General features: G+C 42.8%; 1 protein-coding gene across 1 annotated transcript in view; it reads right to left on the bottom strand.

Annotated features, from left to right (window-relative positions):
• Window positions 1-13,108: 13,108 nt before the first annotated feature.
• Window positions 13,109-25,336, bottom strand: part of LOC126162392 (solute carrier family 22 member 7-like) — a 110,490-nt gene continuing 98,262 nt past the window's right edge. Inside the window, exons 8-9 of the mRNA XM_049918875.1 lie at window positions 23,126-23,313; window positions 13,109-13,379 (exon numbers count right to left, since the gene is read on the bottom strand). Of these exons, the coding sequence (XP_049774832.1) occupies window positions 13,167-13,379; window positions 23,126-23,313 (401 nt within the window). The 3' untranslated portion in view covers window positions 13,109-13,166. The remainder of the gene's footprint in view (window positions 13,380-23,125; window positions 23,314-25,336) is intronic.

Raw genomic sequence — 25,336 nt, 5'->3', positions numbered from 1 at the left:
TGCTTGTCAGTCTTCACCCATACTAAATGGGACTGCTAGAGGAAATGGAGAAGATCTGAAGAAGAACATTGCGTTCGCTACAGGTTCTTTTACTAAGCGCGAAAACGTCACGGAGGTGATCAGCCAACTCCCGTTGCAGATGAGGCATTGTGCATCACAGTGTTCTTTCCTGCTAAAATTCCGAGAGCATACATTCCCAGAAGAGTCAACCAATATATTGGCTCCTTCTATGTATACTTCTAGAAAGGGCTACGAAGAAAAAATGTGGTGAAACCAGCTTACAAACAATCGTTTTCCTGTGCACTTCTCGCGACTAGAACAGGAAAGGGGGAAACTGACTGTGGCTGGCAGTGGCTTGCAAGGTCTAGGCGAACATATGAAACGTAGTCACCATGGAAACAAGTAACTTATTTGTTGTTGACTTAAAAGATATCTTCCGGAATGTTCATATAGTTAGTGTAATTAGTGATCTTGACATAGCTGGAAACACAATGGTCAGCCAAGCACTACCACTACTAAGCTGGCAGCAAAGCCTATGCCTAAAATGGGCTAACAGGTCCTCATATTTTAACTCTATCTGAAACATTTGATTGCACCCAGAAACACATAGAGAAAATGCAGCTAATGTTTAGGGGATAGTTGGTCAACTTGTAAGGTTCAAAAATGTTCAAATGTGTGTGAAATCTTATGGGACTTAACTGCTAAGGTCATCAGTCCCTAAGCTTACACACTACTTAATCTAAATTATCGTAAGGACAAACACACACACCCATGCCCGAGGGAGGCCTCGAACCTCCGCCGGGACCAGCCGCACAGTCCATGACTGCAGCGCCCGAGACCGCTCGGCTAATCCCGCGCGGCCAACTTGTAAGGTGTCAGAAAAATCAACACACCTTACATTTAACTCCTGAAACAATTCCAGTTAAATCGATATGTTACAGGACATAGTTATATGAAAATCTACGAATTTTATTGATAGGCAAATCGAATAAACATGCCAACATTTCGTGAATATGAAGCACTAGCTCTCACACTATTAACTGCACGCATATAATTTCCCAGACCCGAGCTACGAGACGTAGTTCTGAGGAAAGAAGAATTTTACGACGGCAACGCCCGTCCCATGTTCGGCCGAAACTTTCACAGCCGAACATCCAGCAGACACAATGCGACACTGCAGCCACAGCGCAGGCCGCCAGCAAAAGCCGCCCTTGTTCATGCTTTTAACGATGACCCTTCAAAAAATCCTTTCTGCAGAAACACGGTTGTAGATGGCATATAGACGCCCAGAAAAAACCCACTCAAAACAATGGTGACTCACTGTAGCCACATATGATGAAACCCACTTGAATAAAAAAAAAAAGCTGTTTGTCTCAGTATTTCGCAGCAGAATTTAAACTCTGCCCTACCAAAGAAACGACGCCTGTGATAGGCTGCAGAAACTGTAGTGGGTGGAGTTATGACAAGTACGCCGGCCGGGCTGGCCGAGCGGCTCTAGGCGCTACAGTCTGGAACCGCGCGACCGCTACGGTCGCAGGTTGAATCTTGCCTCGGGCATGGGTGTATGTGATGTCCTTAGATTAGTTAGGTTTAAATAGTTCCAAGTTCTAGGGGACTGATGACCTCAGAAGTTAAGTCCCATAGTGCTCAGAGCCATCTATAACAAGTACGAACACCCTGACTGGTCAGAAAGAAAACGCGTGGCAATCAGCTTTGATTTAGGCAAACGCAGACAGAAAACTTAACTCTCCTCTTGCAGCAAATCATCGAGTGTTGAGCAAGGCGACCGCATCACGCTGAGACGATTTCGAGAGTAATTATGTGAACACTTTTTCAAAGGCTCGTCTTAACTGCTGCAGTACAGCGACTCCTAGTACAGCGAACTGCAATGACAACCGAAAGTTAACGCTTGCGAGAGGTTTGAGCGCAACGGTGTACACGCTATGCCAGCCAAATAGCGTGTACCATGCCAATTAACTTAGCTAGGGAATAAGTAGGAGTCTCGTTTTCCCTGAAGACGTGGGAAATGTATCAGACTGGTGTTTAACAGTCGAGAGAGATTTGGAATAGATTCTCAGGTTCACAGCTCGCGCCGACAGCAAACACTGCCACCGCCGACGACAGGTAATCTCATGCACCCGCGCTACGCCAGCAACTGATATTCTATAGACGCTCAGAACTGCGGTCATCTCTGTCACTCCTAATTTTTTCATACATTCAACATTACCTTTAGTTCAACAAATTCACGATTGTCAGGCTTAATTGAAGCAGTAACGAGAGATATCCGATGTAAAGAAAAGGATTGACCAGCAACTGCAGAGTGCTTTATACTCTCAAGTTATTGAACTGTTTTAATTGTGCAATTATATTTATATTTATACACCCTATACACACCCCATTTAATTTTGAGTATTTTCATTGTGCAGTTTTAGTTTAATTTATATCTCTGGTCCCAACTGTATTTAGTTTGTTTGTATTTTATCGACCCCCAGAAATTGTCATCAGCCATTTTACATTAAAGAACCTTAGAATAGTTAGGAACTTCGCTTCACAGTTGTGAACACCCAATATTAGTATTTTACCAGCCTGTATATATGATAATTATGACTGCTGAAATTTTTTGCTAACATATAGTTATGCCTGAACCCGTACACTAATTTCTGTTAGCGATAACATTTCCTTTACAGGGAGAGTATTGGAATTGTCATTGAGCTCATTGTCTGATGACATCACTATCCGTACTGTTGCACTCTTCTGATCTCTGTATGGTGAAGCTGGTATCTTCCTACTTTGCCGGCCGTAGGTTCAACACAAATTCATAAAACACTTCCAGAGCTCCCTTGCGCAACTGTGGTAAGAAGACAGATCAGAAACAGTCTCACACATGTGATGTTTAAAGCTTTCCCGGCGTGGAACAGTCTCACACATGTTGGAAACTTCACAATATACGTACCCTTTGGAATACTTGAGTATCAGAAACATCTCCGTGATAAATAGTGTTCGAATACTTTACAAATCACGACATCTGAAGAATGGCGAGTAGACTCTATAGGCACACAGTTGCTAACCAAAACATCCTTCAGTAGCTATTGGGGCTAAATTCGGTAACAAGAGCCTCCTCCTTCGCCAACTGCACCTCAAACAGAGCTAAGATATATTGATCGTGTACTTAGATTCCAAAAGTAACAAAACTCAGTGGCTACATCCTAACTCGTAACACAGCGAACGAAACACACAACAGGGGAAGGAAGAACTAAATGATAAAATTCGTAATAAAATGTACATCAACAAAGTAAAATAAAGAAAAATTGCTGCCATTCGAATTCCATAGCTATCTAAAGGTGGATGAAATATATATATCAGTATCTGTGGTCTTGAAAGGATGTTAATAGTACACACATCAAAAAAGGTTTTGGACCACCCCGGTTCCCAGAACTCCTGAAGACAGACATTGACTGTGGATAATGTATCACAGACACAGTCCCTTTCCAGAGATGTCCCTAAACCCGCCCAAAGATGTAAACAACTATGCATGAGCAGCGCCTATTAGACGGAGGGGGTCTGACAGCCGATCATTTCCAGTCATTCCTCCAGGAAGGAGGTACACGGTTCATGTTGTCTGTAGTTCAACCACGCCTACATTGTCAATACCGTGGTTCGATCGCGTCCGCATTGTTACTTAGTGCCAGGACGGGTTTTCAAAAAGGGAAGTGTCGAGGCGCCTTGGAGTGAATCAAAGCGATGTTGTTCGGACATGGAGGAGATACAGAGAGACAGGAACTGTCGATGGCATCCCTCGCTCAGGCCGCCCAATGGCTACTACTGCAGTGGATGACAGCTCCCAACGGATTATGGCTCGGAGGAACCCTGACAGCAATAGTGCTTTTCGTGCAGGCACAGGACGTCGTGTTACGACCCAAGCTGTGCGCAATAGCCTTCACTCCCGGCGTCCACGGCGAGGTCCATCTTTGCAACCACGACACCGTACGGCGCGTTACAGATGGGCCCAAAAATATGCCGAATGAACCATTCAGGATTGGCATCACGTTCTCTTCATCGATCAGTGTCGCATGTATCTTCAACCAGACAATCGTTGGAGACGTGTTCGGAGGCAACTTGGTCAGGCAGTACGCCTTAGATACACTGTCCAGCGAATGCAGCAAGGTGGAGGTTCCTTGCTGTTTTGGGATGGCATTATGTGGGGCCGACGTACGCCGCTGGTGGTCACGGAAGGCACCGTAATGGCTGTACGATACATGAATGCCATCCTCCAACCGGTAGTGCAACCATATCGGCAGCATACTGGCGAGGCATTCGTATTCAAGGACGACAATTCGCGGCCCCATCGTGCACATCTTTTGAATGACTTCCTTCAGGATAACTACATCGCTCGACTAGAGTGTCCAGCATGTTCTCTAAACATGAACCCTATCGAAAATGTCTGGGATAGATTGAAAAGGGCTGTATATGGACGACATGACCCACCAACCACTCTGCGGCATCTACACCGAATCGCCGTTGGGGAGTGGTACAGTCTGGACCAACAGTGTCTTGATGTACTTGTGGATAGTATGTCACGACGAATACAGGCATGCATCAATGCAAGAGGACGTGCTTCTGGGTGTTAGAGGTACGGGTGCGTACAGCAATTGGGACCACCACCTCTGAAGGTCTCGCTGTATCGTGGTACAACACGCAATGTGTGGTTTCCATGAGTAATAGAAAGGGTGAAATTGATGTTTATGTTGGTCTCTATTCCAATTTTCTGTACAGGTTCCGGAACTATAGGAATCGAGATGGTCCAACACTTTTTTTGTGTGTGTATATCATATTTTGAGATCTTAGGATCACTTTGTGGATTGCTTATACACCAGTGGTAATGACAACAATGACGTCGAACGTGTGACGTCATCACACTAGCACTGGCGCGAAATTTAAAAATCCATGATGGCACATGGGAAAAATTATAAAAAGTGAAAGATGGTGGATACGAGAAATTGCACTGGCAATAGATTTAGATGGCAGTGACGGCAAATTTAAAAATGCAGGACGGCACTGATGAGAAATTTAACTTACAATCTTTTAGCAACCGTTAAAACTGAAATAGCCAACTACTGCACTTAAAAGTGCAAAATGGTGCTGGCATAAAACCTAATTTTCAAAGCAACATTATTTTTACTGAATATTTAGTTGGTATTGAATTAATCGAACTTAATGTAGTGTTTGATATGCCTTTAGCAGTATGAGTAGCTATTTTAGATATTTCATAGACCAATTTTACAGACTTTCATTGTGGATTTATGCTAAACAAGTTACTAGAAAAACATGTAAAATTATGTATCAGGGATTTCCGGGATGATAAACATACATTGTTTGACACTTCACTTCTCCCCGTAAATAATAGAAATAGCATTCCACCTGCAAATAAAAAGAGATTGGAATATTGAGACGAGTTGAATGGTGAAAGTATAACTGAATTTGTTGGTCTATAAGCTACAACTGTTGCATTCGACACTGAATCAGTATGTGTAATTGGGAAGGAAAGAGTGTGAAACAGTCTTCTGTTAAAGAGGTAACCAATGACGATTACTAGCATCTTGTGTTGAATGCTGATGTGATTCAGAACCATCATAATTGGCTATTACAATAGCATGTATTCGTGTTTTAAAAGTCGAATACAAACGACTCCATTGTAGACTATCATCACTGATTTGAACACACTTCTTAGATGAATCAACCATTATTTATAGCTATGCAGCACTGTTTATACTACTGAGGCTTCTTCTTCACTAACAGACTGCAAAATGGCGATGCTATAGTACTCCGACATGCAAAAATATCTCCATGACACACGCACAGAGGACAGCAACGTCAGTGACTTACCACTAATAGTGCCACTAAGCACAGCACTAATCAGGGTTTTCAGACTGGTGTGTCGCGACGACATAGTGTGTGATGTCATGAAATTTTATTCTACCCAAATATCAAAAAATTTACGAAAATCAAAATAATTTCTAATAGTGTTCTGCAAGCGTAATAGTGACGAATAAATGATTTCAAAGTTTGAATATCCATGTAAAAATGTAAACTGGTATTGACCTCTATGTGCGTAGTGGCCTAAACTCTTGTCTTACTTAAATGAGTTTATCCTCGTTGTTCGCCGGTCGCGGTGGCCGAGCGGTTCTAGGCGCTTCATCCCGGAACCGCGCTACCCCTACGGTCGCAGGTTCAAATCCTGCCTCAAGCATGGATGTGAGTGATGTGCTTAGGTTAGTTAGGTTTAAGTAGTTCTAAGTTCTAGGGGACTGATGATGTTAAGTCCCATAGTGCTCAGAGCCATTTGAACCATTTTTGTCCTCGTTGTTGTATGTATAGAATGGTCCATTGTCCTATAAACGTCAATTTTTCGTGCTCCTTCAGTCTCTACATAGGTTTACATGACAACATCTTCGTCTACATTCTGCGAAGCACTGTACGCAACGTGGTAATGGACAGTTTTTGTTGAACCATACATTACAATCTGCTCGTGTTTCATTTGCGGATGGAGCATATGAAGAATGAATACTTCTGCACTTCGATAGGTGCTGTTATATCCCTAATTTTATATGCAGAGCCTCTACATGATAAGTACTTCAGGGGCTGAAGAAAATTCTTGGTTTCAGCGCTGAAAGACGAGTCTTAGAGTTTTCCAAGAACTTTACTGAGAGCTGTACGGCGCATTACCTCGAGTTTTGTCTGGTAAGATTGTTCAAGATTTATGTTACACTCTCTCAGCAGGGAAACAAGTCTGTGACCATTCGCGCCAGTTTTCAGAACATAGATATTTCTTAAAAATAACAACAAAAAATAACAACAGCCGTAGGTTCTAGAATGAGATTTTCACTCTGCAGCGGAGTGTGCGCTGATGTGAAACTTCCTGGCAGATTAAAACTGTGTGCCAGACCGAGACTCGAACTCGGGAGCTTTGCCTTTCGTGAGCAAGTGCTCTACCATCTGAGCTAGCCAAGCACGACTCAGGCCCCCTCCTCACAGCTTTGAAAGGCAAAGATCCCGAGTTCGAGTCTCGGTCTGGCACACAGTTTTAATCTGCCACGAAGTTTGAGCCGTAGGTTCTGTTAGACACATAGCCTGGCTTTAAATACATTTATTATCACCATGATCTGTGCCGGAAAAAAGGTAAATGTCATGAGAAAATGTTATTGCAATCCTGTGCACTTAATTTTTAAGATCTTTGTGACAGGCAGTAGGTATGAAAAAAAATAATAGTCCTACATATCAGTCTACAACATACTTAAATCCTTAAAACCAGGTATTTGGTTGTGAATATTCGTTGACAATAATTTGATGTAAAAGTATTATTTTATACTCAGCTACGGACTCTGTCAGCCTCTCCTCCCCGAAAAACTCGTCGAAGTGCTTCTCTACTGCTTTAAATTGTTTGTTATTCAATGTACACACGATTGCCCATCTTTCACAGATGTTATACTATCGTGAAGTAGTTTGTTAAAAGATCCTTTATTGCTGCATATTTCTCACTGCACGTAACCGAGGAAATATAATGGTGCTATAGTGGCTCGCATTACTGAGAATGATTGTTCAACTCCTTTTGTGGCCATCCAGAAAGATTTGCCCCAAATCACTTGAGGCAAATGTTGCGTTAGTTTTTTGAAAAGAACATAGTCTGTTTCCTTGTCCAGCCTTCACACACCCGTTTCTAATGACAAGTTCATATGCAGCTGCAGCGTCCATGCTCTCAGACTGTTAGGCATTAGACTAGTATTTTACACTGAAACTTAAAATGTAAAAAGCAGTGTAGAATTCAATTACGGTTTTAAGACCATTTGTTACACTTCATTCGTTGCATTTCTTACTCGTAGGAATTACGTCTTTAATAGCGTTCAGAGCGTCAATGAATCTCTCTTTACATATGCTGTCACATTTGTCAGAGTAACGCATTAAATTTAGTGCCTTGAAAGTATTCACGGAAAAAATGTTTACCTCCTATCACCGTAGCAAGCTGCGACAAAAAACTATACATGACTGTTTCTTGATTAACGCTTAGCTCCTTAGTATACAGTGGCGGCTTTTAGGGTAAATTTAAACCGTAAGTTGATTCTTTATTAGATATTAACCACTAATAACTGACGCATCGTTATAGCCGTGGCTGCAACATCTGCTATTTCCTTCCATTCTACGCAGTGAATTGTTTGTTGTTCGAGCGCTAAGGCAAGATTGGTCTTCGACATAGGCAAAGGAGAAAAAGGATTATTCGCATATCTTTGCGTCAGAATGATTTCTAAAACAGTAGTTAATTACTTTAACAAAGTGAAAGACATCTCTTGACAATCAATTTCAATAAAATATCTTATAAGATGAACTGTAGGGTCAGAATCGGCTCATGCGAGGCATGTCACCAGAACGCAAGCTGATCTTCCCCGAGGTCGGCTTCTACCGGTTTTTACATTCTTCTGTAAATAATTCGTGTCTGTATTTTGCTTCCGTAACAGACTAAGCAGGTAGTTTGGTAATAATCACACCTATCAACAAATGCTTTCTTTGGAATAAAAGTTATTACACTCTTCTTGATGGGTGAGTGTATTTCGCCTGTCTCATATATCTTGTACATCAGGTGGAATAGTTTTGTCATGACTGGCTCTTCAATTCTGAGGGAATATTGTCTACTCCAGTGGCCTTTTTACGGTTCGGGTCTTTCAGTGCTCCATAAATTCTTACCGCTGTGCTATATCTCCCATTTCATCTTCATCTTCTTCCCTTTTTGTAATACTGTCTTGAAGTTCATTGCCCCTGTAGTGCCCCTCTGTATAATCCTTCCATCTTTCAACCTTTTATTCTTTCCTTAGCGTTGGCTTGCCACCTGAGCTCTTAATATTCATACAGCTGCTTCTCTAGTCTCCAACGATCTCTTTAATTTTCCTGTAAGTGGCGTCTACCTTTTCAACAGTCGTGCATGTTTCAACACCCTTGCATTTACCCTCAAGCCATTCTTGCTTAGCTAGTTTGCATTTTTTGCCAATCTCGTTATTAGACGACTACATTCCTTTTCGACTGACCCGCCAGGTTAGCCGAGAGCGCTAATGCGCTGCTTCCTAGACTCGGGTAGGCGCGCTGGTCTCCGGATCGAATCCGCCCAGAGGATTACCGACGTCAGCCGGTGTGCTGGCCAGCCTTGATGTGGTTTTTAGGCGGTTTTACACATCCCAGTAGGTGAATACCTGGCTGTTCCCCACGTTCCGCCTCAGTTACACGACTCGCAGACATCTGAACACGTTCCATGGATTACACTAGAGGCAGGCAGCTGGGGCACAGTAATTCCGTCCCTGGGGGTATGGGGTGGCTGCAGGAAGGGCATCCGGCCACCCCTTAAAATTAACCTTGCCACATCTGATCCTAACAATGGCGACCCTGCAAAACCGCAGGACAAGGCACCAGAAAAAGAAGAAAGAAAAAGATTCCCTTTCAACTACTCCATTTGCTGGATTCATCTTTCATAAATTAGATTTAATACCCCATGAATGGTCCAAGGGTATCTACTGCATTTTGTCTTTTTCACTGTTTGATCCTCTGCTGCCTTCACTATTTCATCTTTCAACGCTGCTGATTCTACTTTTATTGTGTACCTTACATCTGTTTCAATCAGTCGCTGCCTAATTAAGTATTGTATGAGTAACTTGCGAGGTTTACCAAGGAACAATATGTTATTATACTATGTATGCCTATTCCATGGAACTGAGATACTGTGTTTGAACTCTGACCTCTTTTGTCATTGCTATTCTTCTTCTTGGCTTATGATCTGGACGCGAACCGTAAGGAGCGTTTAACGAACGTTCATCTTGCTGTATCAGCCAATGTAAGTTATTAACAAAACTGAAAATAGAGTTGTTTGTGACAAACATTGTGTCTGTGTTGAAATCATTTGTTATCCTAGGCGGCATCTTAAAAAATAAATAAAAACTTTCTTTTAGTTCATCGTAGAGACGTGCCGCGGGTTAGAAAACTAAACTTTTCTTTCAGATTCTACGAGCCTGGCGGACGCTGCAAATAATTTAATAACATTCAGTTTCAGATTCCGTCAAGGTTGCGAGATAACATCCCAGACATGAAGGCCTGGTCACAAGATTCTAGTTCTGGTATAGGATTTCATTTTCAAAAGCTACACTTGGTATCTTATATTGGAAATCAAGATGAAACCACGATTTTGAGTTACGGAATTTATGGTGAAATATTCTCTGGTGCTATAAGCACACGACTTTGAACGTCAACTATACCCCCGCCGGCGAAACATTGCACTTGACAGTTCGCTTTTTGTCTAGTTAGGTTGGCTATACTGTAATAGCGATGTTGCAACAGCAGCCTCTATACACACAGCAGACGATACAGTTTTCCGTCCCGTCTCGTAAATGCAAGCGAGTGAGCAATTACATTGTATATAAAAAGTCGTTTTTAGTTGTACTACAATAACAGGAAGTAAACAACCGTATAATATTGCATGTAAAAGCATAACAATGCGCACCCTTTCGATAACGGAGCAAAGAAATACAAAAACAAGCATCTGACGACTGGTACTTTAAAATCAATAATGTACGTAGTTTACAAAATAAATAATAACCGAGATTGCAATAAATAACCAATATTAGTAATTTTTCACTCACCAAGTTACAGCGATAATGGCGCAATTCCATCCAGCTCGCCATCGTCACTGTTGTCCGATTCATCGCCAAAACCGTCTTCATCGTCGTCATCAGCAAGACAAATCATTAATTGTTCATGGCCACTGAAAATGCCTTCTATTGTCTGTGCTACCCGTATAAGCTTCTCGATGTGCTCTACTTTTTTTCTCCATGAGGCTGCATCCATAGTCACAAGAGCTTCACGCAACAGCTTTTCCACTTCTGTTATTGTAATGGACTTGTTGTTGTTCCTTACATACATTTTTACATCACTCCATATTAACTCAATAGGGTTGAAATGGCAGTGATATGGTGACAGCCTTATTACAGTATGACCCTGCTCCTTGGCAATTTCGTCTACTACATATGTAGGTGTCGTAGGCTTATTTTCTTTAACAAGAGAATATAACAGAACCTTTGTCATACTCATATCCGCTGCAATATTTCGAGCCTGTAACCACTGCACCATAACTTCTTTCCGATCATTTGTGGTTGGGGCTTTGTTCTGTATCACCGAATGATATGGAGCATTGTCCATTACAATTGTTGTAGGGACAGGAAATCGTTTTAAAAGGTTCCTGAACCACTCAACAAATCGTGTGTGATCCATATCTTCATGGTAATCACCAGTCTTTTTTTATCTAAAAACTAAAAGTGCGTCAGGAACAAAACCACTGGAGGAGCCTGCATGGACCACAATTAATCTAGCTCCTCTTCCCGTCGGCTGATGGCCGCTACTGCTGGGTGTGTTATCCCTCCACCATTTACTGACAGCTTCCCCGGCATTAACCCACGTTTCGTCTAGCCAAATTATGGAATGAATGTCTCTGCCCACAATTTTGTGCAAGAAAATGCTACGAGCGGTAACAATATGTGCCCTCTCTAACAGTACTTTGCGTCCGTCTAGCGTTTTGTAACGGAAACCCATATTTTTAGCACAATTTTTAGTGATGTTTTACCACCCCTGAAGAGTTCACTTTCTTTTAAAGAGATTAATAACTTAGCTTCAGTTGGATACTCTTTTCTGCTGTAGTAAGCATAAACATGCCTACGAACCTCATCAGTCTGGAAAGAATCTAAATCTGTGATAGGACTAGGCCGCTTTTTCTTCTTTCTCGGGGTTGATAAAAATGTATTATTTGATCCAGACAGCTCGGAATCATTACGGCTCACTTCAGTATCTTCCAAGTTTTTTAGTAATACTCCCTTACTTACTACGGTTCTTGCACTAATACCAAGAGTTTTCGACGTACGTTCCACCACTTTGTCGGCAGGAATTGTATGGCTGTCCATGAATGCTTACGTAGTTTTTCTCCTGCTCGTAAAACTCACGAGTTCTGCGTAGTAACTCCAGTGCCTGGCTGTTTGGCGGCACCCCTCGACGCAAAGGATTGTCACTAGGTGAACGAAGTCTTTTCGATGGCATTTTCCAAGTATGTAAATTCACAACGTAACAAAAGTCGCAACGATATAGCACACAGTACAACGAAAACACGCGGTAAACAACATACAATTCACGTTGTATACACATTCACTAACCAAAGCCGGCAACGCGGGAACTTTGACGTCACAGCACGTGAGTAACAGCAATGCTCACTGCGCTGTGATTGGCTGGCGCCCCACGCTGAACGCCTAGCGCCTATCGCTCTTCACTTGTTACTCTGTTACGCTGCCAACTTCATACGCAAAAGTCAAGTGCAATGTTTCAGCGGCCCATAGGCATATATTGAGGAATATCTGTGGTGTTCTAATAGTTAAATAAATGAGTATTTACAGTTCCGTAACCCCCTGAGAACTGAGTTAGTTTACTGTGTTCTTGTAAGCGTCGGGCTAAATTAAACAACATATTACACTGTTAATAATATTCCTACATTAGTTATTTCTCTTTTATGCTGAGTCAATGCGTTAATGTGTGATTGTTTTTTTTTTATATATAAGTCAGGGCTCATATTCATTCTATTACATTACACTGATAGTAAGGAAAAAGACTCACAACTATTTTTATATTATTACATTACATTGTGGCTGCGTTTGCCTGACTTTTTTTTTACTAGTGCTGCCATTATTCTGTAAACGAGATTAGAGGTAGAACTAGAATATTTGCTTGCTTCATTGCCAAGGTTTAACTGCAAATATTCTTTTACGAAGTAGACAGCAGCATAAATAACTTAAAAAAATTTTGTGCTTTACATTACGTGCTTACCAATTTACTCATTTGACTTAAAGTTGCGGAGTGCATGAAACAAGGGAGAAAGATGAATCGTGGGTTTCAATAAGAGCATAACAGAAGATGACTGAGATGAATTAAAAAAACGTATAGAGTGTTGTTGTGATATACATATTTATTATAAAACCATGATAACGAATGTAAATTTAGTACAAATATAGTGTATATGCAGGTACAAATGAAAGACAGAAGCTGGTCAGACGTAGCAACACGGTTGAGGTGACGGGGCGAGAGGACACGTTGCGGTGACGTCAGAGGGGCGGCGGCTGCTGGGAGCGACGCTGGCGCCGCCGGCGGAGGGCGAGGCAACTGAAGTAGGGCTGGTCGCGGCCGAAGGAGCGCGCCTCGTGCAGCGTCTCGGGCAGGCGCACGTGCAGCGTCTCGGGCAGGAACGACGCCAGCGCGGCGCCCAGCGTCGTGATGCCGCCCACCACCAGGAACGGCAGGCGCGCGTCCCACGTGCCCTGCCAACACGCCGCTCTGTAGCGCCCGCGCGGCGGCTCATTTTACAGAACCGGTGTATACCGTGAGATGATAAAACCCATGGGTAGGCGATATGCACGTATACGGATGGTGATAGTATCTCATACACAAAGTATAAAAGGACAGTGCATTGGCGGAGCTGTCATTTGTACTCACGTGATTCATGTGAGAAGCTTTGCGACGCGATTATGGCCTCCCGACGGGAATTAACAGACTTTAAACGCCGAATGGTAGTTGGAGCTGGACGCATGGGAAATTCCGTTTTGGAAACCGTTAGAGTATTCAGTATTCAGAGATTAACAATATCAAAAGCGTGCAGAGAATACCACATTTCAGGCATTACCTCTCAACACGGACAACGCAGAGGCCGACGGCCTTCACATAAGGGGATTAGGACGTCAAACGGGCCGACTTGGAGCAGGAGAGGTACCACAGGACATTTTAATTTCCACTGTCTATACTTTTACAAATAAATTCATAAAACTTTGTCAGCATGACCAGGAAGGATTCGGGAGTCACACTCATAGCAGTGGAAGTTCAAAAACATAACAAAATAAATTTTTTACATGTGAAATTTCATCGTTTCTCGCTTACTATTGGTTGCGTTTGTTGCTATAGGTATATTTTTCTTCACAATTAAGAGAGATTTTTTGATGAATTTTGCACAGCATACAAACAATACTTACAGGTGTATGAAACTCTAGAATTTTCCAAATCTATTAAAAACTCTGATAAAAATTGAGATAATTAACTACAAAATTTGATTTTTTCTAAACATAAAGTTTAAAACGTAACAGCTCATTCATTTTTCGTAAATTAAATAGATTCTAGAGTTTCAGACACCTGTAAGTATGGTTTGTATGCTGTGCAAAATTCATCGAACAGTCTCTCTTACTTATGAAGAAAAGTGTACCTATAGCAACAAATGAAGCCAATAGTAAGTGAAAAAATGATGAAATTTGGCATGTAAAAAAAATTATTTTGTGATGTTTTTGAACTTCCGCTGCTACGAGTGAGAATCCTGAATCCTTCTTGGTCATGCTGACAAAGTTTTATGAATTTATTTGTAAAAGTATAGACAGTGGAAATTAAAATATCCTGTTTTGCCTCTCCTGCTCCAAGTCGGCCCGTTTGACGTCCTACCCCCCTTAACGACTGAGAGCAGCTGGCTTTGCGTAGAGTTGTCTGCGTGAAATAATCACAGAAATCAGTCTGGGACGTACGACGAACATATCAGTTAGGAGAGTGGGGCAAAATTTGGCGCTAATGGGCTACGGCAGCAGACGACCGATGCGAGTGCCTTTGCTAACAGCACGACATCGCCTGCAACGCCTGTCTTTGGCTCTTGACCATATTGGTTGGACTCTAGACAACTGGAAAAGCGTGCCTTGGTCGGATGAGTTCCAATGCCAGATGGTAAGAGCTGATGGTAGGGCCAAGTGTGGCGCAGACCCCACGAAGCCGTGGACCAAAGTTGTTGACGAGGCACTGTGCAAGCTGGGTGTGGCTGCATAATGGTGTGGGCTGAGTTCTTTGGTACAACTGAACCAATCATTGACTGGAAATGGTTATGTTCGGTTACTTGGAGACCACTTGCAGGCGTTCATGCACTTCATATTCCCAAGCAACAAAGAAATTTTTATGAATGATAATGTCCCATGTCACCAGGCCACAATCGTTCGCGATTGGTTTGAAGAACATTCTGGACAAATCGAGCGAATGATTTTATCGCCATGACATGAAGGCAATTATGGACGCCTACAGATGCTTGGGTCAATATTTCTGCAGGGGACTTCCAATGACTTGTTGAGTCAATATCACGTCCAGCTGCTGCACTACGTTGAGCAAAAGGAGGCCCGACACAATGTTAGGAGGTATCCTATGACTTATGTCACCTCAGTGTAAGGATTCGCCCACACCACTAGCGTGCAGAACATGGCATTAGTCGACTTGCAGCATATGTCCTAGAGCAAAATCTTTGAATTCTGACGCCAATATGTTTGTTAGGGACATGGCTCACCAGAACACAATCCAAGTCCAATACGTGTAAATAATGAACTTCTGACACTGTGAAAGAAAGTTGAATCGAACGCTGTCATTCCACACAACACAGTTACATGACGTACTTATGAATGCAGTGACTGTGCGGACAGAAAAACAGACACACAAGTAATTGAAACAAGCTACTTGCTTCTACGTTTGAAATGAAGAAAACGTAATAAACTAGCGCCGAGGAACTGATTTTAAAATGGGTTGTGACCAAATGATTATAAAGAACAGTTTTAAGTGAACGCAATCTGTATCTGCTTTAATTCTGCTACAACAGTGGGACGAGTTTGTCGAATCGGTGCAAAAGGAAGCATCAGTCGATGATGCCGACCTGTTACTATGTTGTTCTCGGATAACAGTAGTTTCCAGCCTTACAATTCACTTTCTCCAGCTTGTAGAGACTCCAGCTGTACAATTATAGACAGCCCGCTGGAAGAATGTTCCTGAGACTCCACGCACGTGGAGAGCATTGTGTGGTGAGGACACTCTAGCTCCAGTCCAAGCTCTCGAATCCGTAAACGTTGGCGCGTTGATGACACCACGTTGACATCCAACCAACTCAAGGTCACAGTTTTTGCTGTACTTCTTCCTCCTCCTCCTCCTTTCCTTCTACTTTCTCTTTTTCTTCTTATTCTTCATCACTCTTGCGACTGGTCCGATGCGACCCGCCTCGAATTCACGATTTCCCCTCCTGTGCCAAACTCTTCATCTCATAGTAGCACTTGCAACCAACGTCCTCAATTATTTGCTGGATATATTCCAATCTCCTTCTTCCTCTACAGTTTTTACACTCTATAACTCCCTCTAGTACTATGGAAGTTATTCCCTGAAGTCTTAACAGATGTCCTACCATCCTGTCCCTTCTTCCTGTCAGTGTTTTTATGTATTCCTTTCCTCGCTGATTTTCCGGAGGGTGTCCTCATTCCTTTCTTATCAGTCCATTTAATTTTCAACAGTCTTCTGTAGCACCACATCTCAAATGCTTCGAGTCTCTTCTGCTCCAGTTTCTCCACAGTCCATGTTCACACTACGATAAAGTGCCGTGCCCAGACGTACATTCTCAGAATTTTCTTCCTCAAATTAAGGCCTGTGTTTAATACTATAGTCTTCTCTTGGTCGGAAATGCCCTCTTTGCCAGTGTTAGTTTGGTTTATATGTCCTTCTTGCTCCGTCTGTCATGGGTTTTTTTGCTGCCTAGGTAACGGAATTCCTTAATTTCATCCACTTCGTGATCATCAATTCTGATATTAAGTTTCCCGCTGTTCTCATTCCGTTACCTCTCGTTACTTACGTCTTTCTTCGGTTTACTCTCAGTTCGTATTCTGTAATGATTACACTGTTGATTCCATTCAACAGACCCTTTATTTGTTCTTCACTTTCACTGAAAATAGCAATGTCATCAGCGGATCTTGTAACTGATATCCTTTCACCTTGTATTTTAATTGCACTCTTGAATCTTTATTTTTTCCGTCATTGCTTCTTCGACATTAGGGGTGAAATACAAAGTCCCTTTTTAACCTGAGCACTTCGTTTTTAGTCCTCCATTGATATTGTTCCCTCTTGGTTCTTGTACATACTGTACGTTTTCCGTCTTTCACTATAGCTTAACCCTGTTTTCTCAGAAGTTTGAATATCTTGCGCCATTTTACATTGTCTAACGCTTTTTCCAGGTCGACATATCCTATGAACATGTCTTGAGTTTTCTTTAGCCTTGTTTCTGTTATCAAGCGAAACGCCATAACTGCCTCTCTGAGGACTTCACCTTTCCTAAAGCCAAACTGATCCTCATCCGACAGACCCTCAGTTTTCTTTCCATTCTTCTGCATATTATTCTTGGAAACAAGCTTAATGCATGAGCTGTTAAGCTGACTGTGCGATAATTCCCGCATTTGTCGGCCCTTGAAATCTTCTAAATTGTGTGGCTGGTGCTCTTCCGAACGTCTTATGATATATCACCAGTCTCATACATTCTACACATCAACGTGAATAGTCGTTTTGCTGCCACTTCTACCAACAATTTTAGAAATTACGATGGAATGTTACCCAACCCTTCTGCCTTATTTGATCTTAAGTCTTCCAAAGCACTTTTAAATTCTGGTTCTAATACTGGATCCCATATCTCTTCCCTGTCGACTCTTGTTTCTTCTTCTGTCACGTCACCAGACAAGTCATCCCACTTGTTTTACAGTTCCACTCATTAACAGCCACAGAAATTGCTACCGAGCGAGGTGGCGCAGTGGTTAGCACAATGGACTCGCATTCGGGAGGACGACGGTTCAATCCCGTCTCCGGCCATCCTGATTTAGGTTTTCCGTGATTTTCCTAAATCGTTTCAGGCAAATGCCGGGGTGGTTCCTTTGAAAGGGCACGGCCGATTTCCTTCCCACTCCTTCCCTAACCCGAGCTTGCGCTCCGTCTCTAATGACCTCGTTGTCGACGGGACGTTAAACACTAACCACCACCACCACCACCAGAAATTGCTCGTGTACTCGGTGACGTGTTTTCTTCAACGTGATGCAGTACGGGCCCTTCCAATTCGGATGTGCATCCCCTCCTTGGAGCACCACAATTACGCCATCTGACGGTGGAGGTACCCTTCCTCGCCTTTGTGTAATTGTAGCGGAAAGGTTATTCGATGGTGCCGGGCGTTGTGGAGAACGATCTTGATAAATGCGACGAGCAGCTCTCTCATTACCGCGACCTTCACCATTCAGAAAGATCATCTCGGTGTATTCTGCAAACGTGTACTCAACCATGTTACTCTAACAGTCACACACATGTGAATGAGTCTCGAAACAGGTCGAAGAAGAAGGATGGACGTTAAACGACACCAGACGATCCGACGTAAGCATCCATCATCCACCATGACTGCCCAGTTGCGTAGCCACCTAGCAAACATGTTTTCAACCGGCTATAGCACGGACACGTTTCCGGACGTAGGTTCAAATGGTTCAAATGGCTCTGAGCACAATGGGACTTAATATATGAGTTCATCAGTCCCATAGACCTAGAACTACTTAAACCTAACTAACCTAAGGACATCACACGCATCTATGCACGAGGCAGGATTCGAACCTGCGATCGTAGCGGTCGCACGGCCGTAGGTTCCTATTCAAAATATTGGGTACTCACTCCCCTCTACAAGTCCTACAAATATGTAACGGGAATTTTCTAATACCCTGCATAACTATTACACGTGGAGAGAATATCCGGAACGGAACGAGCTGTTTCTCTTACTACGAGATAGTAAGTTATTTTTCGCTGAAAAAACTAGTCTTTCGGTGGTACTGAAGAAGAGAAGGTTTCGATGGAAAACGTTTTCTGGAAAAAGAAGTCTACTTGAACAGAATATCGTAGCCTGGAGATGCCGCTACTTGAGGGAAGTATGCAGACTTCACGAATTCGTTTGGTTGGACGAAACGTGGGGTAAATGCCAGTGATTCCAGACCGAATGCGTGGACTGATGACACTGCATGAGGAACAATGAAATCTCCAGCTGGATAAGGCAATAGGCTCATTATTTTACGTGCTGGAGCGATCGGTGGGTTTGTTCCAAATGCTTTGTTGTTGTTTTCATCGAAGGTACCTAGGGACCACCACGAGGGAATGACGAGAACGGAACTTAAAGACTGGTTCGAACACTCTTTGCTTCCAAACATAGAAAAGAAGTACACTATAATATCGATAATGCACCATATCACTACGTTCAATTAAATATATCCCCTGAAGTCAGCAGCGGGAAGTGTGACGTAGTGAACTGGCTAAAGAAGAACGACACAGTTTCCTTTGATAGGTAAATGAAAGAGGCAGAACTGCTGGAAATTGCACTACAGCATAAATCATGTATTATCTTTTACAATGACAAAATTGCAAGAAGAAAATAATTATAGAACTGCATTTTCGACCATATCATTCCCAATTCAGTGTAATAGAGCTCATGTGGGCTCAGATGAAGTATACTGTTGCAGACAGAAATAAGGTTAAAACTGAAAGACTTCGATTTTTAGTGCGTGAAGCACTGGTAGTATTACTTCCAAAAAATGAAACAAAATAATAAGAGTAGGGAATGAAAGCAACACCAGTAGCAGCGAAGATAGTGACAGTGTCATAGGAAATGTGGATAACGACGACACCGCTAAAATTCTTTGCCTTCCACTCATAGTCGCAAGGACATATGAGCTGATTTATAAATGAGTCGAAATATCAAGAGAGACGCCTCAACGCCAATACAGGGGAACAAAGTGTAAAAGATACTCCATTTAAAAATCTTACTGGCTTAACAAACATTGCATACATATCAGAATGCTACATATTTATGACGTAAGTAACTGAATCTCAGCAAAGGTGGATAACAGTACAGCATTCAGAGTGAATCTTTCACTCTGCAACGTAGTGTGGTCTGTTATGAAACTTCCCGAAAGATTAAAATTCTGTGAGGCACCAGTATTCGAACCCAGAACGTTACCTTTTCGTGGCACTAAGGAAGAGATCGTTCAGAAATGAGGACTTATGTATCGGAATTAAGTCCGAAGACTATCCACGCTACTCCACCCTGCGCAAACCTACCGTATTCATCTCTCCATAACAGTTGTAGCCAACATCCATTTGAACTTGCTTGCTGCGTTCAGGTCGTCACCTCTCATTATACGTTTTACGCTGCACACTTCTCTTCATTAGTGTTTTAAAAATTTCTGGATGCCTGAGGATGTGTCCTATAACTCCACCCATTCTTTCAGTCAAGTTGTGGCATAAATTTCTTTTCCCAATTCGATTGAGAACCTTCTCCTCATTAGCTATTCGATCTACCTACCTGAGGTTCAGCACTTCTCTGCATCAACACATTACAGACGCTTCTTTTCTCTTCTGGACCCAACTGTTTATCGTCCAAGTTTCACTTCCGTACAAGGCTACACTCCAGACAAACATCTTTAGAAAATATTTCATAACACCTACATTTATATCTGATATTAACTAATTTATATTCTTCGCAAACACTTTTCATGCTATTTCGTGGCTGCATTTTATATCCCCTCTGTCTTGGCAACCTTCAGTTATTTTGCCGCACAAACAGCAAAACTCATCTACTACTTTAATTGTCATTTCCTAATCTAATTCCCTCAGAAGCGTCCGATTTATTTAGACCACATTCCATTATCGTTGTTGTACTTTTCTTGATGATCGCTTACAATCTCTTTTCAAGACATTATCCTTTCCAATCAAACATTCTTCAAAGTCTTTTTCATCTCTCAGAGAATCAATTTTTCTTTCTTCTCCATCACCTTCAATAGCGTTTCCAGTTTTCTCCTTAGTTTCCTTTACTGTGTGCTCAATGTACAAACTGAATAAAGTCGGAGACAGGCTATAAAACTGCCTCTTTCCCTTCCAAATTACTGATTCCCTTTCGACTCTCAGAATTGCAGTCTTGTTTCTGTACAAATGACTCACTGTACTCTATCCCTGCTACCTTCAGAATCTCAAAGAGTGCACTGCAATACTTATTCTCAACAGTTTTGTCTAAATCTACAAATGCTATAAACATTGGTTTGCCTATCTTTAACGTAAGTCGTAGGGCCAGAATTGGCTTGCGTGACGAAAAGGTGCCTCTTGAAATACAGTGATCTCCAAGGTGTGGGATAGAAAAATATCATTTTAGAAAAAAATCAAAGGACGAATATGAAGTGCTCTCAGATAGGAAGGAGTTAAAGGATCATTATATACCTTATAAAACTGAATTTCAGAGGGCTTGAAAGAGTGAAAGAGTATATTACACAGAGAATCATCAGAAAAAGGACGATCATCATGGAACATTGCTTATTACGCCATTATTATTACACGCATTTACACTACTGGCCATTAAAATTGCTACTCCACGAAGATGGCGTGCTACAGTCGCGAAATTTAACCAACAGGAAGAAAATGCTGTGATATGCAAATGATTATCTTTTCAGAGCATTCACACAAGGATGGCCCCGGTGGCGACACCTACAACGTGCTGACGTGAGGAAAGTTTCCAACCGATTTCTCATACAGAAGCAGCAGTTGACCGGCGTTGCCTGGTGAAACTTTGTGATGCCTCGTGTAAGGAGGAGAAATGCGTACCATCACGTTTGCGACTTTGATAAAGGTCGGATTGTAACCTATCGCGATTGCGGTTTATCGTATCGCGACATTGCTGCTCGCATTGGTCGAGATCCAATGACTGTTAGCAGAATCGGTGGGTTCAGGAGGGTAATACGGAACGCCGTGCTGGATCCCAACTTCCTCATATCACTAGCAGTCGAGATGACAGGCAACTTATCCGCATGGCTGTAACGGATCGTGTAGCCACGTCTCGATCTCTGAGTCAACACATGGGGACGTTCGCAAGACAACAACCATCTGCACGAACAGTTCGACGACGTTTGTAGCAGCATGGACTGTCAACTCGGAGACCATGGCTGCGGTTACCCTTGACGCTGCATCATGGACAGGAGCACCTGCGATGGTGTACTCAACGACGAACCTGGGTGCACGAATGGCAAAACGTCATTCTTTCGGATGAATCTAGGTTCTGTTTACAGCATCATGATGGTCGCATCCGTGTTTGGCGACATCGCGGTGAACGCACGCTGGAAGCGTGTAATCGTCATCGCCATAGTGGTGTATCACCCGGCGTGATGGTATGGGGTGCCATTGGTTACACGTCTCGATCACCTCTTGTTCGCATTGACGGCAGTTTGAACAGTGGACTTTACATTTCAGATGTGTTACGACCCGTGGCTCTACCCTTCATTCGATCCCTGCAAAACCCTACATTTCAGCAGGATAATGCACGACCGCATGTTGCAGGTCCTGTACTGGCCTTTCTGGATACAGAAAATATTCGACTGCTGCCCTGGTCGGAACATTCTCCAGATCTCTCACCAATTGAAAAGCCTGGTCAATGGTGGCCGAGCACCTGGCTCGTCACAATACGCCAGTCACTACTCTTGATGAACTGTGGTATCGTGTTGAAACTGCATGGGCAGCTGTACCTGTACACGCCATCCAAGCTCTGTTTGACTCAATACCCAGGCGTATCAAGGCCGTTATTACGGCCAGAGGTGGTTGTTCTGTGTACTGATTTATCAGGAACTATGCACCCAAATTGCGTGAAAATGTAATCACATGTCAGTTCTAGTATAATATCTTTGTCCAATGAATACCCGTTTATCATCTGCATTTCTTCTTGGTGTGGCAATTTTAATGGCCAGTAGTGTAATAGTTACTTAATTTGTACTTAACAGAAGTAGAGGAAAACGAAGACTTTTAAGATTATAGACGTACAGGTATGGGAACAAAACTCAGCAAGCAAAGAACTGGAAAACAAGGCAGGGGGGGGGGGGGGGGGAGAGAAAAATTTGAATTTAACGTTACGTAGTCGATGGGGTCATTAGAGACAAAGCTCAAATTCGAGCTGGGGAAGTATAAGGAAGGGAATCGCCGGTGTGTTTTCGAAGGAATTGTACCGGCATTTGGCATTTGCCTTAAGCGATGTAGGGAAACCATGGTTCGATTAAATCTTGGCGGCCGCTCAGGGATTCGTACCACCATTCTCTCGCTTGCGCCTCCTTGCTCAGTTACACTGGAGGACAAGATGTAAAGGAAGAAGTAGCAGAACAAAGAGATTCAGAGGTACAGTTCCCGAGGCAGAACTTACGAGGTGCACGATGTAGGGCCCCAGGACGCCGAGGATGCAGGCGGCGATGTTGCCGATGGCGGTGCCGGTCTGCCGCACGCACGTGGGGAACATCTCGTTGGCCTGCAGGTAGGCGGTGTAGTTCACCAGCACCAGGCACAGCCGGATCCCCACCGACAGCACCGTCATCACCGGCGACGAGCCGTGCTCTGCAACACACGCCCACGGCCTCGTCCTCAATCAGTCACACACGTTACACCTGCTGCTGAGGCAGGACGCTGACAAAATCGAAGTGCACGGGCTAGTCTTGTACAAGTAATAGGATATTACCGCTCGTTTTCTCTGTAGTTCTGAGCTCTATATTCCGACCTTAGAAACCAGACAGAAGAATCACCAGATGTCGTCTTGTGGGATATCCTACCACATTGAAGCATTCGTTTCTCTAGACGTCTGCCCACAGGATGGGAGGTCATGCTTTACCGTCCGGTCGACTAATAGATCATTACCCAGAGAGCACAGGACGAGCTGTGCTAGGAAGTCAGTACGTGATTTTCATACGAACTATTCTTGTATCTGCTGTAAGTGACTTAGGGCAACTATGGTAAACCTAAATCTGAGGCCGCAGACAAGGAGGTCAACACTGCTCCTCCCGCATCCGTAACCGGAGTTTTAAATTGTTCATCACCTCGGTGTACCATGACAAATATTGCACGTTCTAGACTCAAGTGAGGAAACAGCCTAGCGAGGAACTTACCAAGACAGTCTTGCGACATCAGAGCACGCGTGGCTGCCCTTGTTCATTGGACATATAGGAAATTGGAGACAGCCCTCTGCATCATCAAAACGTGAAATGTGAGGATTTCCAAACGAAGTGTTTATCGTCCGATAACATGCAATCCTGAACAGAAGAGATATTACTTTGTTATGTGTCATCAAGGTGCAAGATACTTCTTAGAAATTATTGTTGTTGTTGTTGTCACGTAAATTGTCAAATTGAGGGGTAACTGCAAAAAAGTGGACGTACGACGGATCCAAAGTAATATGGCCCTAAATCGCGACTGGTGACCAGACGAGAATGATTTATGTTTTCAACGCCATGAGATGACGCCACTGTTGTTTAAAGGTGACCCAGCGGAGTGTTAATCTCACTCGCTAGTAGGCAAGTTGGAGCTGCTGCCCACAGTATCCTCTAGATGCTTGCTTGGAACAGCTGCCAGAACGAGACTCCCTCGTTCAGTCACAAAACATAATGTGCTGATAGGACCAGAAACCAGATTCGGGCCTCTAGCCCCAGTACAGAGATTACGTATGATGCTCATCCTATCGCCAACCGGGGCCTGCGTAAGGTATGAACATGTTGTGCCGTAGTTCTGATAGGTGTCACAAGTTTCAGTTAATTCTTCGTAGGAGGACAAGCTGAAATTTCACTGCCTGGAGGTGCTGAAATGTGTTTTAATATAAAAATACCCTTATTTTTTGGTATACTCCCTTCTGAGGTTTAAAGTTTTTCAGTCATTAGATTCAACTGCTGAAATGCGTATGTCTCCCAAATTCTTACCTATAACTCCCATAATTTTCTATAGATTGAATACGTTATTACCCAACAACTGCGTTTAGATGTGACATAGTTTTATAGTTCAGACGCCTCAGTTTTCCAATTGACAAATTACACTGGTCGACAACGTTTTCTTCAGAAGACATCCGATTAGTGATTCTAGTGCATACTGTTACACTGAATTCAGATATGTAGTCATAATTTCTCCGTAGGCACAATTTTTTTGCCACAGCTACTTTTTGAAATTTGATTTTAGTATTTTCTTGGAGGTGTCATAAAAACCTGTGCCTCTTATGTAGCGATTTTATTCCCACAATATTTGAAGAAATGATACGTAATATAATGCCGAAGCACCAAACAACAAGGTTGTGCAGGTTCTCATATTTTGTCATGCGAAGACTTGTGCAGACACTGTGATGTGTCGGTACTGAGCTGACTGTGAGCGTGAGAATACGAATATCACTAGTGAAATATTATTTCTTTCATTTCTGTGCAGAATGTATTGTATGTTGTGTTTTAGTGTTTTGTTGGTTCATCATGCCACGAAGGTGTGTAAATCATGAAGATAACTTCTGCTATATTTGTGGCGACTTTCGAAAGAGTGTTATGAACTTAAGCTGTCACGTGGGCAATTTGGATAAGAGCTGGAGCCCAAACACGTGGTGTGTTTCGTGTGT

Source organism: Schistocerca cancellata, chromosome 1, assembly GCF_023864275.1.
Source record: "Schistocerca cancellata isolate TAMUIC-IGC-003103 chromosome 1, iqSchCanc2.1, whole genome shotgun sequence".
Lineage (NCBI taxonomy): Eukaryota > Metazoa > Arthropoda > Insecta > Orthoptera > Acrididae > Schistocerca > Schistocerca cancellata.
The sequence above is the reverse complement of the archived record's forward strand: the minus strand, read 5'-3'. Positions and strand labels throughout refer to the sequence as shown.